Source organism: Hemicordylus capensis, chromosome 2, assembly GCF_027244095.1.
Source record: "Hemicordylus capensis ecotype Gifberg chromosome 2, rHemCap1.1.pri, whole genome shotgun sequence".
Taxonomy (NCBI): Eukaryota; Metazoa; Chordata; class Lepidosauria; order Squamata; family Cordylidae; genus Hemicordylus; species Hemicordylus capensis.
This window is the reverse complement of record NC_069658.1, coordinates 279,876,793-279,891,306: the sequence shown is the minus strand read 5'-3', so window position 1 is coordinate 279,891,306 and position 14,514 is coordinate 279,876,793. Positions and strand designations below refer to the sequence as shown.

The following is a 14,514-nucleotide window of genomic DNA, read 5'->3' as shown; positions in this document are numbered from 1 at the left end:
GTACATTCTCTTGTAGCATATGAGATTTTCAATGACAAACTATGAATCCACTCTCATATGCTACCAGAGAATCTGAATCTACATTCAAAACATCTCAGAAACAACAGAACCCACTACCCCATGGGTTAGCAACCCACAGGGGTGGTTGGCACCCTATGTGGTCTACACCACCACTCACTATGGGCCACCCTGGTGCCCCCCAAGTTCAGTTATGGGGCAGGAATTATGGGGGTCCATCATTTCCTATGGGGAAGAACTTTACAGACACACAAACTCCATTACTTCTTTAAAAATCAGCCTTCTGCCCAATTCCTTTGAAATAATTCTGGCAGCTTCCTTGCCCCCACTGGGCATTACCACCCACCCTACTCTGCTCTGGGCCACCCCTTTCCCCCCCAACATGAAGCTATACTTTTGCTGAAACCTCCATTCTTCCCTATGGGAAAAATCCTATACTTCAAATATTCACCAAAACCCAGCCCTTTGCCCAATTCCTCTGAAATTTGGGTGGTAGTTTCCACCCATTGGGCACTACCACCCCCACCCACTAGTTTTTCCCTTGGGCCATTTTTTAAAATCCAAAACATTTCGGATTTGGATTTTGCAATTTTGAACAAAGAACAAAATTGGGGTGTTTCGGGTTGACTGGTTTCAAACAAAGAACAAAACGGGGGTATTTCGGATTTGGGCCAAAAACAAAACAGAAAACAAAGCAAAACGCACAACCCTACTCATGGCTGCATTTAATTATATCGCTCGAGTTAAGCTATGGGAAAAGATTGAATGATCGACGTCTGCTTTTTCTGATCCGTACCCTCCACACTGATACAACACTCAGAGTGAGATGTAGCCCTCACAGACACCTCACGAACCCTGTACCAGCCCAGAAGGGAGTCAAACAAGGCTGTATCCTAGCCCCACTTCTGTTTAATTTTTACATCAATGCTATGGTGAGCTGCCTGAACGACCCTGATTTCTACCCTCCAAAGCTGGCTGAAAGGTCCATCTCCATCCTATTCTATGTTGATGATGCTGCAATCCTCTCAAGGACCCCAGTAGGTCTCAGAAGGGCACTGACAGCTTTGTCACAGTATTGCAAAGATGAACAACTTGAAATAAATTACCAAAAAGCTAAGATTATGGCCTTCACTATAAGACTAAAGATCCACTGTTGGAGTATTGATGCCCACAGAATTGAACAGGTCACCTGTTTTATATATCTGGGGGTGGTCTTCAAAGCCTCTGGCGCATGAAAGGCCCACTGTGAACACGTTGCCTGAGTGGCACAGAGGAGCACCACTGCCATCTTGAGGTTTCTTCGAACTAGAGGTGGTCATTATGTACCTACAGCACTCAGACTATATGAAGCCAAGCCACTGGCACAATTACTCTATGGTTCTAATCCAGGTCCCCCCTCTAACTTTAGTATACTAGAGTGTGTCCAATCTAAATTCCTAAGAGCAGCCTTACAGCTGCCTAGCTGTATCTCCAATGGCACTCTGTGTCTGGAAACTGGCATGAAAGTTGAGGCTAAAGTTTGGATGACTGTTCTCAATCACTGGCTCAAACTAGCTCTTTGCCCACAGGGTCTAGCCCCATTAACACTGTGGGACAATATCCAATCCTCATGGAAGCGGGCAGTCAATAATAAAGTGGAACTATTGGGCCTCTCCCCATCTCTCCTCCTTGCTATGGGCAGTGACAAAGAGAAAACGGCCATCAAATGGAGGGTCCTGGATACAGAACATCAGGCTGATCTAAGTATGGTTCCTGGCTATCAGGCCTCGGACAGCTCTAGGTTCACGGTATTTTCCCCTACATATCTGACCCAGCTGGAAATACCAAGCCACAGAAGGGCGTTCACCAGTGGCATATCTAGGGTAGGGCAGGCAGGGCACGTGCCCCAGGCGCCACTTGAAGGGGGGAGCCATTTTTTTTAATTAATTTTTTTAAAAAAAAAAAAGACCACTGAAATGCCATGCCAGGCCTCACAGAGGCCATTTGTGCATGCACAGTGGCCATTTTGTTTTCAGCAGCCTTTTTTAAAAAACAAAACAAAACAAAACTTATTTTTAAAAATGGCCACCGCACATGCTCAAATGGTCCCTGTGAGGCCCTAGAGGCCAGCAAGGGGAGGGGGGACCTTTGAAGATACCCCACGGCCTTTAGGAAGCCCCCTGGGCTACAGGTAATTTTTTTAAAAATAACATAATATAAGTCACTGTACACATATTCAGACTGGCACTATGTACAGAGAGAGAATCAGGGCTTGTGAATACTGAGCTGAAGCTTATGAGCTAGGATTGTATTCATTGGCTCTTACTTAGCTTCTTGTGATAAGTGAGTTAAATGTGATGTCTTAATAATATGGCTATTAATGGTGAGTTTGTCTTTGAATCAGTGTGAAATCCTTAGGATTAAGACCAACTGGGAGTTTTTTGCTCTCCTTCTCTCATTTAAACTGTCTTTCTGAAATACTAGAATATATTCCAAGCAGTGATACAGTTTACTCTGCATATCCTTTAATTATTTTCAGAGTATCTGGGAAGAGTCAAATTCTCCATTTATTTTTAAAACTTATGTAATAGTGATGCTAAAATGCATAGTAGAGAATTAGACAGGCACTTCTGTTTAGTTTTCCAAGTACACCTCTACATAGTATTTGGGTATTTCATGAGCCCCAGCATACTGAAATTTGTAGTTTTCCAGCATTTTTTGGTCTGGCTACGTCCACTGCTAAATAGTTTTTGAAATATTAAAAGATTAACGAGCTTGACTTGTATTTTTCAGCTGATATTAGGGTAAAGTTATCTGAAAGATGGCTGGCAGATGTTTGGACAGGGGGCACAATTTCAGTGTTTGCCCTAGGCGCTATTTTCCCTAGATACGCCTCTGGCGTTCACCCTTGCCTGCTGCCATGCCCTTTCATCTGCTGTTTTGGAAGGTAAATACAGGAAGACCCCATTTATGGAAAGGCTCTTTCCCTGTGCTTCTGGGGAGGTGGAAACCACTGACCACATACTCTTGAATTGTCCATTTTATAAAGATAGCTGGGAGAAGCTCATACTTTCCCTACTGTGCAGCTACCCTGGCCGCTCCAGTCAAGTCTACAGTAAGATGCTGCTCTCGGACGAAAAGCGAACCTTCATGTACAATGTTGCTAGGTTTTGCACAGCAGCATGCAAGGTCCATCAGACCCTGACTGCCAGTCCATAACCTGTGATTTTATCTTCTGACCAATTTATTCTAACATGTCTTTTTAAATATTTTTACTATCTCAATTGCTTGTAACTTATAGTTATATATGTACTTATATATTTAACTATGTTTACCTTCATTTTATTAGACATTCTGTTAGAGTTGTATTCCCCTGTAGCCCTATTTTTATATAGATTGCATCAAATTGTTTATATTAGTTAGTTGTTTTATTAGTTTCATTAGTCATTAACTGCTTTCCCTTATTTTTTTAAGCTATCCTGCTTTTACCTTTTAGTATATTTTATAGTTTAATTATATAACACACAATTTTATTGTAGGGCAGTAACTGGCTATTGTGATGTACATGCCCTGTATGCTCTTTATTCTTGTGCTGGTCTGGGACCATAATAATAAAGACTGATTGATTGATTGATTGATTGATTGATTGATTGATAAGTCTGGAGATAACCATCAGATGTACTACTGTTCTGAGGTCATTTATCTCAAGAAATTGACGCAGCTGGCATATCAGCCGAAGCTGCTAAAAGGCACCTCTGGCCACTGCCTCAGCCTGGGACACCAGGGAGAGGTTTGTGTCCAGAAGCACCCCCAGACTGTTTATCTGTTCCTTCTAGGGAAGTGTGACCCCATCCAGAACTGGCAGATCAAAATCATCTCCTGAGTTCTGACCCCACACAATAAGTACCTCCATCTTATCTAGATTGAGCCTCAGCTTGTTACCTCTCATCCAGCCCATCACTGCCTCCAGTATATTCAATCTCATAATAAATAAATAAATTACATCCACAGAGTTCTCACAATCTACTTCGCTAATAACCCAGTCGAAATAAGATATGAGACTGAACCCATGCATGCTGATTTTGTGAGACTGCACACAGTCCCCCTTTTGTGAGAAATCAGAGACCAAATAACAGTGGAGCAGTTCCACCTTCTCTGTGCACACTGTTAATGTTTCAGCATCTTTAATGAGCAGCCAGGCTGCCATTTACTTTCTCTTAATTAATCAGACTGCACATTTTTTTTAAAAAAAAGTTAAATATTTCAATACACCAATTTTTTAAAACTGTGGGTGGCAGCCATCCACTTAAAAGTCCATCCACTCCGCATCTCTCCTCCTTGCTATGGGCAGTGACAAAGTGAAAACGGCCATCAAATGGAGGGTCCTGGATACAGAACGTCAGGTTGAACGTCAGCAAAAGTCCATCCACTCGCCCTTCTCTCACACTTAGGCAGAATTACTCTTCTTAGAGGGTGACTGCTGTAACACGTGCATGCAACATTTAAAACAAGGGGCTGCCATCCAGAGTAGCACTGCAGTGGTGTGACTGTACTGACTTCCAGATTAAAGCTGTGCCATCACACAAGCAGGGGGAGGGGCAATTTTTATTTTATTTTTATTTTATTTATCAAATTTGTATACCGCCCCAAACTTTCATCTCTGGGTGGTTAACAATAGTATAAAATCAGTTAAAAACATATACAAAAAACTTTAAAACAATTTAACATTAAAAGCCAAAAAATTCAGGAAGCTGAGAAAGCTTGGGTGAAAAGATGGGTTTTAAGGTGTTTTTTGAAAATTGCCAGAGATGGGGAGGATTGTATCTCAGCAGGAAGCGCATTCCACAATCTCGGGGCAGTGACCGAGAAGGCCCGTCTCTGTGTAGCTACCAAACGAGTTGGCAGTAACTGGAGACAGACCTCCTCAGATGACCTCAATGGGCGGTGGGGCTGGTAGTGAAGAAGACGCTCTCTTAGATACCCAGAGGTTCTAGGCAGCCTGATGTACGTCTGAATTCAGAACTGCAGGCTGCCTGCTGTGGAACCAGAGTTGAGTGAGGAAGCTCCTCCCTCAACTCCAGTGTGATTGGCTGTGCAGGCTGTCCGTCAGTGAAGAAGGAATCCCACACAGCCAACTCCCCTTCCTCTCTGAAATACTGCTCTCCAGTACATCCAAATTCAGATGGGAGAGCAGAGGTGGGGGGTAGGGCACGGAACCGTTGATCCATTGGACCCGCAGTTCTGCATTACATGCAAAAAAACCACCACCTGACATTTTATGTTAAAGAGTATTCCCAGTAAAAAGAAGTAAGCCTGCGCTCACTTCGGAGTAGAGGTGTGCAGGGAACTGTCTGGCCCAGTTTGGTTTGAGTCCGGATTGGACTTGAACCAGACCGGCCAAGTTCGGTCCAGCCCCCATTGAAACACACACACCCCCGGTCAAGGTGGGGTTGCAATTAAAAAATATATATATAAATAAATGGGGGGCATCCTGCAGGCTGTGGGGGTGTGTCCCCCCAAGAAGGTCCCCCCTCCCCCGCCAGCCTCTTAAATCACTGCTGCAACCAGGTAAAATTATTCTTTTTGGCCCATTCAGGCCTCTGTAAGTGCGCGGGGTGGCCGTTTTGGCTGCTGCCATGCATGCGTGAATGGCCTCTGTGAGGCCTGGCATTGCACATACGCAAATGACCTCTGCAAGGCCGTGGGCCATGCCAGGCCTTGCAGAGGCCATTTACGCATGCACGGCAGTGGCCAAAATGGCCACCGTGGGCACTTAAGGAGGCCCAAACAGGCCAAAAAGAATCATTTTACCCAGCCGCGGTGGTGATTTAAGAGGCCGGCGAGGAGAGGGGAAACCTTCGCTGACCCCCCTGAAGCCTCCAGGAAGCCCCCTGAAGGGGCTGGAGGTATTTTAAAATTTATTTTTAATCTTTTTAGAAAAAGTGAACAAGGAGGTCTGGTGGTTTGGTTCCGGTCCGGATGGAACCTGGGTGGGGTTTGGTTTGATCCCGAACCCCCAAACCTCCGGATCAAACCCCCGAACCTCTGGACTGGTCCGCACATCCCTACTTCAGAGCTTTTGGGTCAAAGCAAAGCTTCAAGGGGTCAACAGGTTCAGCCCAGTTTTCTTGGCTTCAACTCTTCCTCCCCTCCCTTGGTAGTCATTTGCTCTCAGCCAAATGGGGTGGAAGCAAGCTGAACCTGAATATGACCCTGAAGTTTTGCATAGCCTAACAATTAGATTTCAAGGAGATCCCCCGACATTTGCTGAAGGGTGCTGAAGGGTGTTGTTGGTTTTTTTAATCACAGAGTGGTAGCTTGCCCTGAGCATGTTATTGGTCTTCAAGCTCACTTCAAAATTGGTCTAGAGTATGGCGTTGGTCTTCCAAAGGTCGCTTCATTCTATGTGGATGGTCTTGGTTGCCTGCTGAGTAATTGTAACATGTAATGCTAGCTTCACCTGCATGCAGTCTATGTGTGTATTCCAGTGAAGAGACAAATCTGGAAGTTAGGTCCACCATTCTGCCATTACCAGTCATCTAAGCTTCAAAGCAGTGTTGAAGATTAAACTAATGGTAGTATTGGATGCTGTGTTATGTTTATATTGCCTAAATAATGAGTGTATTAAGTAGGGATGTGCACAAATCATTTGGGTGCCTCTAATTTGAGGTGCAAAAATGGTCAAGTTCCCTCGGCCAAAATGTTTCGGTCACAGATGAGCTGGAGCTTTAAATGAAGGGAGGCAGGTCTTACCTACCCCTCTGCCGCCCCACTGCTGTTGCTTCCAAACGGTCACACTGTCTCTGCAGATAAGCCAAGTTGCGCCAGGGGCTTCCTGCATGGGAACAGGAAGTTCCCTGTTCCCAGCATGCCATGGGCATTGTCATCACGTAAATGGCATATGTGCGTGTGCAGACACCATTTAAGTGACAACAGCAACTGCAGGATGCTGGGAACAGGAACTGTTCCCATGCAGGAAGCCCCGCAACGTGGCTAATCTGTCGAGATGGTGCAGCCGTTTGGAAGCGACAGCACCATGGCGGAGGAGCGCCAGAGGGATAGGTAAGACCCTCCTCCCTCCATTTAAAGTGCCCACTCACTGCCCCTGTAGATGTGCACAAAGTGCTTTGTGCTTTAGTAGATGTGGTAAGCCATTAACATAACAAGTTAAACTGGAAGGTTTTTTTGTCTCTTGAATTGCAACACATTTTGAAAAGGTTAAATATAAAACTTTCTGATCAGCCAAATTAAGGCATACATTGTAAATAGGAATGCATTGAATTTCTACGACCCAGAGGGAATCAATGTATTGCAAAGGCCATTCTCTGTCATTCATTTCAGCATGTCTCTGGGAAAACTCTCACCTGTCATATTATGACATGCAGTGCAATGTTGTCCAGACTACTCAGAAGTAAGCCCTAGTGAATATCTAATTTTTCTTAGGATCTTTTAAATACCTAGTGATGCCCCTGCTCTTAGGTAGGTTATGCTGAGAGAGAGAGTGACTTTCCCAAGATCACAGCTACCTTTATAGTTCACTAGAGATTTTTTTTTAAAGCTTTTCAAAAGCAAACCCCAGCACTCTAATCACTACACTCTGAATCCCTCCTTTCACAATTATAACAAAACAATACATTCCAAAAACTCCTAAGCAGAATCCTGTAAATGTGAGAAGGAATAAATCTTTTCAGCTCCACAGAAAACCAAATCAAGCAATGGCCAGTTGTCACAGCCAACCAAATGATTCAGAGCATACAGATGCCAGTGTCTTTATAGCAGAATCATGAAAATTCCACACAACATATAAACTTAAAGTCTCTCTCATTACCCACAGTCCAGATCAAGGTGACAAACTTACAGTGAAAGGGCAGCCCCACTGAGTTCTTCAGTGCCCTCTAATGCCTGGCTACTCCTTGTTGCTACCTAAGACAGAGGGGGAAGGCAGACATTAGAGAACATGTGTGACAGCAATCATCATACCACTCATAGGAAATAATAAGACATTTAAATGTTTGTTGTTGTTTAAAAACATAAGACCCCTAAGGTTCAAGTGTGGCTAACAGGTGTGCTTCTACATTCTCTGATGCAATGCAGCCAGCCCTGTAAATCAGGGATTCTCAGCGTTGATTCCCCAGATGTTATTGAACTTCAACTCCCATAATCACCAACCAAAGGCTACTGGGGATGGGGATTATGGGAGCTGAAGTCCAATAACATCTGGGGACCCAACGCTGAGAATCCCTGCTACAAATAAAAATGGCCCCAGCGCTGAGAAAACTGTTGCCCAAATGACAACTGTCAAGAAGCTGTCAAACTCATTTTTATGAGCTCTACTTCAAGGAATTGTAACTGAGCCATTTTCTTTTTTTAAAAAAAATCTTTTTCACCTGAAATTTCACATGGCTAATCTTCAAACAGACTTGCTCTAACATGGGGACTTTCAAGACAATCTGACCCTCTGTCCAGTAAATATAAGCTGAAAAGGGTAATCCCCTCCCCCACATCCTGTTTATAACCGTAGAATGTTAGCACATGCCCTTAACAATGAAGTGCTGATAGGCACTCCATAATAAAATAATGAACAGTAAAGGTACCTGCTGAATAATAGTGCTAGAGGAATAAAGCACATAATGCAAGCTAAAGAACACAAGGGAGCCTCAGGACAACTAGATCATTTTTAATGTGAGGTGAAATTGCTTCCTAATCCAAATTGTAGATCTAGATTCAGATTAGTGAAGAAGAAAAATCTATCTAATGACACCCCAAATTAAATTGTGGGGTGGGGGGGATAAGGGGGAATGATGGGCAATTACCTATAATTCTTGTATTTCTGGTGACTCAGACAAAAATTCCATGATTATATGGGGAAATGCACCCCCTGTTGAATCCCATAGACCAGTGGTTCCTAACCTGTGGTACTCCAGATGTTGCTGAACTACAGTTTATTGTGCCTGGGGATGTTGGCTATTAGAATTCAGCAACATCTGGAACACCACAGGTTGGAAACCCCTACCATAGACTTTTAAGGGACTCGAATAGAAAAACCATACCATGTATTTCTTCAATTTTAACCAGCTCTGCCACTTGCACTCAGCACCAGCCAGATTTTCCTCTCCTGCCTTTCTCTTGATCCCCACCCCCTCCACTACCATTGGCTAGGGATTCCCATAACTGTCGCCAGGCCTTTCCTTGACAATAATTCTTCAGGCATTCTTGCACTTTTCAGAAGCAGATGCAAATCTGTAAAGCTGGTGCTTGGAAAGGAAAGCCTCTCCTGCCTCACGCCGCCCCCCACAAACCCTATTATCTGTTATGGTAAAGCTGCAGACCCAGCAAGAGTGGTCTTTATTATGAGGGGGGGGACAGCAAGGAGAAAGTATATTTCATTCACATTAGCTGTCCTCTTCACTCTCACTAAGATCTAAGGTAAAGGTTTGGGCTCTTTCTGGTCCATAAAATATGGATTGCTATTTTCAAACTGCATCAGTGCTGTTAATGGCCATTCCCATTAGTCAGTCATATAATACCATTAGAGGGCTATGAAATATTGACAGAATGAACAGCATGGCCAAGAGGTTACTGATAGCACATGCAGCATTATTGACAAACAAATGTACACTAGGAAATGTGCTCCTCTGGCCACCTTTTAAACCCAGATTGACAGCCTATCATAATTGAGGGAAAGCTAAGCTCTCTCTTGCCATGCTGATCTGAATGCAGTGCATGCTACAGCTGTGGAAAAGGGGAATACTTTTCATAAGTGCTGGAAATTAGGCACACACAAACAATCTGACATACTTCTTTTGAACAACACCTGGCACACTGTTGGCACCATACAGGTTCACTATATGAAAAGTGGATGTGTGTGCGCAGAGAGCCCCGGAATAGGTGAAAAATGGCCCGACCTGTCATTTGGGCAACAGGTGGGCTCAGGGAACCAGCTCTTGCCACTGCCTCCCCCGCCTCCGTCTCCCCTCACCGCCCACCGGCCACCCCCCTGTCTCCACTACCATCCCCACCTCACAGTGGCAGCTGAAAAGAGGGTTTTTAAAAGAAATTTAACTTGCCTCCCACCCCCGAATTTGCCGCCTCTCATAATTTGCCACTCCATGCAAGTGACTGTCTTGCCTATGTGTTAATCTGCTCCTCATGGAGCTGCCTGGGTCAGACCATTTATCCATCTAAGTCAGTACTGTGAACTCTGACAGTGGCTGACACCCTGACAAACATTCTGAGTGTTTGCATCCAAAAGAAGCATGCCTGCAGTCAATGCACTCCTGCTTCTGAGGCTTAGGTGCTTGCATGTGGGGAGGGGGGATTTTTTCACTGATCTTCCCTTCCACTGGAAGCATTCTGTGCAAATCACAAATATGCCCTGCCCTCAGGAACATATGTGCAGTGCACTTCAGAGGGAGGCAGAGAATGGTGAAAACCACCCCATTGAACACAAGTGCCCGCACTGCTGAAGTAGGAACGCATCTGCTGCATACATGCTTCTTTTGCCTGTATGCAAAAAGTGAGGATATCAGCCAGTGGCCATTGATGCTCTCAAGCATTGACCTTTCCCATCATCTGCTACCCAGTCCTTTCAGTTGGAGATTCCAGGAACTGAACGTGGAACCATCTGAATTAAAAGCATATGCTCTCCTACTGAGCTATGACCCTGCCATTTAATAGGAATTGGCATAATGGGCAGAGAGGAAAGGGACACTTGACCAGGAACTGGAGATGTGAGAAATGCTGACATTGGCTTGAAATTTCCAGCCAAATATTTGACTGCAGGCCTACTACATAGTCTTGATAGACAGAGCCTACGCTATGCAAAGGAAGTCTTATCCGGTACTTAGGACAAATCGCTTCTCTTGTAGGAACTATTAAACATCACCCATGGAATCAGATTCACACCTGAGCATTAAAAGTGGTTTGATCTTTTTGTCGACTGCCAACATCACAGCACCCATCTCAGACCAATTTTCCACACTGAATCAAGTATCTGCCTTTTCTTTCCCCCGTGAGCCCGATACGAGGGTCTGGGTGTTAAGAACTGAGCATTTCATATCACTTAATGATATCATTTAGCTCAGAAGAAAGCTAATTTTGGACAGTAAGTGGATTGACTGACCAATTTGTGTTTTAAGATGATAATTCCCCTTGTGCTACACTTCAGAGCGCTCCACGCCAAGCCGCTTAACACCTTCTGACACCAGGCAAGCCGTTCTGCCTTCTGTGATGAGTGTGGTGGAGATGCAGGGAAGAGTTAAAAGTGAAGCTTCTGCCTATTTGAACTGTTTTCTCAGTGCTGCATGTACACAGATACACTTTTGATGTGTTAACTAGAAAATCTGACGGAAGAAGAACAAAGCAGCTGTCACTGAAAGGAAGACACTGATGAAGAACCACACAGCCTTTTATTGAAGAACTGTCAAGATTGATCCTGCAGCTCTCAGTTTGTCTGTAGTATTTATCAAAGACCCAGATCAGATGAAGGAAATTAAAAAAAAATCTCTATCCACTGGACAGTTATTAATGGTATCTCAGATTGCGTTGCATTTTAAAAGCCCAGGGAAGGTGGTGGTTGTGGTGTGTGTGTTTGTGTGTGTGTGTGTGTGTGTCTTGGGACTGGGATATATTACAATAAAGGATAAACAAATAGTTTTTCATAACTGAGTAAATGTATGCATACTTAAGGGTATGCATGCCCTTTAAATGGGGGATTATCTACTTTGGAAGCCACTCCCACACTAACTTCTGCACCGATTAATTCACTTATTTACATTACAGCAGCTCATCAGATTGCAGTGTATGGCTCATCCTTTAATTTACTCCCCATCTTCACACAATTATTTCTGCTTGGACAAATAGCACCCCCCACATTGTTTTTCATTAGTACCATAGCACTTGTCTTCAAGACAACCATACCATGGTCCCTTATTTTGCAGAGCATTATAAGGGCGATCCAAATTTTGCCAATTTTCTCTTGCCCTGAGTAATACAAGGAAGTTGTCCTGCAGGACAGACATTACAAAATCAAATAATGGAAAACAAGAAAATTCTAATAGAGGGGGATCTATGAAACACTTTAAAGATAAAGAGGGAGCGGTTTCAGAGCTGCTCTTAGATACATACAGGAAGCAATAGCTCAACTGATGCAGACGAGCATGAAGTCAGAATTTAGGGACTAAACGTAATATTGAGGTGGGGAACTAATGTAATCCCAGGAGCATCTAATACTGAATTTCTATATCTAAAGTCAACCAATGTAATCAAAGTCAGGTCAAACATTACTAACAACCAGGGGAAATAGTATTTTGCCTATTTAATAGTAAGTCTGTAGGCAGGGACCTTGTTTTACTTATTTTCTAAAGTGTTTCTATAAAGCCCCCCCCTAAATAAATAAATAAATAAACCAACCAAACAAACAAACACATGATTCAGACTCACACTTCTTCGTTCCCTGTTTCTGCAGCAATGTCTGAAGTAGGGCTTGGGTCTGAACAGTGAAAGCAATGAGTCCCCATTTTGATATTAAATCAGACGGCTGCTGCAGTATGGTGCTAACAGATTTGATCATGGGATGTTATAATGTAGAAGGGAAAGAGATAGTCCCTCTTTTGCTTATTGGTGGGTAATAATTTTAGCCTGCCTAACAGAATTGTCAACATGTGGTTTTTTTCCCAATTCTATCTTGCTTTTCTTCCATTAAAAAACTCAAAGTGGGCAACAACATAGATATATAAATAATCAAACCAATACCAAACAATACTATTATTGGTACAGCTTCCCCACAAAGGCATCTTTAAGGAGACAAGTCTCCCATCATGTCCTTGGAAGCATATTAGTGATGGGAGCATGGAAGGAGATTCCAAATTGTTGGGGCCAAAACTGAAAAGGTCCTGTTTCTTGTGCCCACCCACTGAAGTTGACGGGGATTGCTGAAGCAGGCTTTCTGAACCAAATGTACAAGAGTACATATATAGAAGGTGGTCCGTTTGGTTCCAAACCATTTAGGCTTTTAAAGTTAGGACTACTAACAGTGTAATCCCATTCATCTTTACTCAATACAGTCCTATTCATGGTTACCCATTGTGTTCAATGGACTTAACTCTGTATAAATATGCATAGTATTGCAGTATGTATAAGTATGCACAGTACTGCAGTCTAATATATGAAGGTCAATGAAATACTTGGAGAGTGTTGAAAATGTTCCAGATAAACATTGCATACTGTTATTTTTATTTTAGACCATAGCTTCCCAGTTTAGAAACTTTTATTCAGTGAGAATATAGTCCATTTTAAAAACTATTTGTGAATTTTATATGGAATCCTGCAATAGGATGCTTTTATATAAGCCTTCCTCTCTCTCTCTCTCTCTCTCTCTCTCTCTCTTTCATTCAAAGAGTTTTTATACTTGCTTCTATCGCTCCTCTTCTTTTCATGTTCTGTTTCTGCCTTTTCATACACTTTCATAACAAAAGACAAATGGTCATTCAAATGGGCTTATTCAGCGGCAGTGCTTATTCATTCACCCACAACCAGAAATAAGTAACACAGGTTCTCTCCATTTCAGAAAATGAACGCTGGAGCTAAATATGAAAAGACAGCCTGCTTTCAAGGGAAGCTTGGTGGAAAGTGTACTGCGGGTTGCAATAGGTATCTGTTTCTGTCATGTAAATAAACAGATCACTTTACAGTAGATTTTAAAATGGAGAAATGAATGCAGCTTATTCCAGGGTCTTTTGTTCAGTTCTGGAGTGTAGCAAGTGTAGCAAGCTGAAAAGAAAACATTATAGAAAGTTCCTTAGCAAAGAGCCAGTGTGCTGTAGTGGTTAGAGTGCTGGACTAGGACCGGGGAGACCCGAGTTCAAATCCCCATTCGGCCATGAGACCAGCTGGGTGACTCTGGGCCAGTCACTTCTCTCTCAGCCTAACCTACTTCACAGGGTTGTTGTGAGGAGAAACTTAAGTATGTAGTACACCGCTCTGGGCTCCTTGGAGGAAGAGCGGGATATAAAATGTAAATAAAATAAAAGTTTGATATGCAAGAGAAAATTTACATATAAATACTTTTAAAGAGAAGTTACTACTCACACATTATACATGAATTAGCAATAAACATAATAATCTCCACACAAAGGTCGTATTTTCTCAGCAGTCTTCGCATCTTATGTTTATGGTGAAGAAGATTGTAGCACAACTCCTTTGCAGAACATATTTCTCCTGTCCAGGTGAATTGATTATGGTTCTGATTTATTCACCCAGACGACGAGGACGAGGGCTGCTTGAGCGCCCATTCTACTGGAGACTTTTGAAATGAAATTTTGTACACATTTAAACACTGTGTTTTTTCCCAAAACTGAAACCCTAATATTGCAAATAAATCCATATATTTGTTTTTAAGAATTCATTAAAATGAAACAAGTAAAACATTGTTAAGTTTTAATGCCATAATACCAAACTAGGGATGTGCAGAACATTTCGATAGCAAAATGTTTCAACTCAAAACAGGCCATTTCGGGC

The 14,514-nt window shown here is 42.9% G+C and overlaps 1 protein-coding gene across 3 annotated transcripts in view; it reads right to left on the bottom strand.

The window, feature by feature from the left end:
* Positions 1-4,296: 4,296 nt before the first annotated feature.
* Positions 4,297-14,514, bottom strand: part of LOC128345691 (uncharacterized oxidoreductase YhdF-like) — a 123,084-nt gene continuing 112,866 nt past the window's right edge. The window contains exons 15-16 of one of the 3 annotated variants that reach the window (XR_008316586.1): positions 7,856-7,920; positions 4,297-4,382 (exon numbers count right to left, since the gene is read on the bottom strand). Coding sequence is in view for 2 of the 3 variants with exons in the window: in XM_053298029.1 (XP_053154004.1) it covers positions 11,331-11,339 (9 nt within the window). In the remaining variant the exon portion in view is untranslated. Of the gene's footprint in view, positions 4,383-7,579; positions 7,921-11,210; positions 11,340-14,514 lie in introns of those variants that run through there. The other 2 variants (XM_053298028.1, XM_053298029.1) reach the window with 2 other exon arrangements.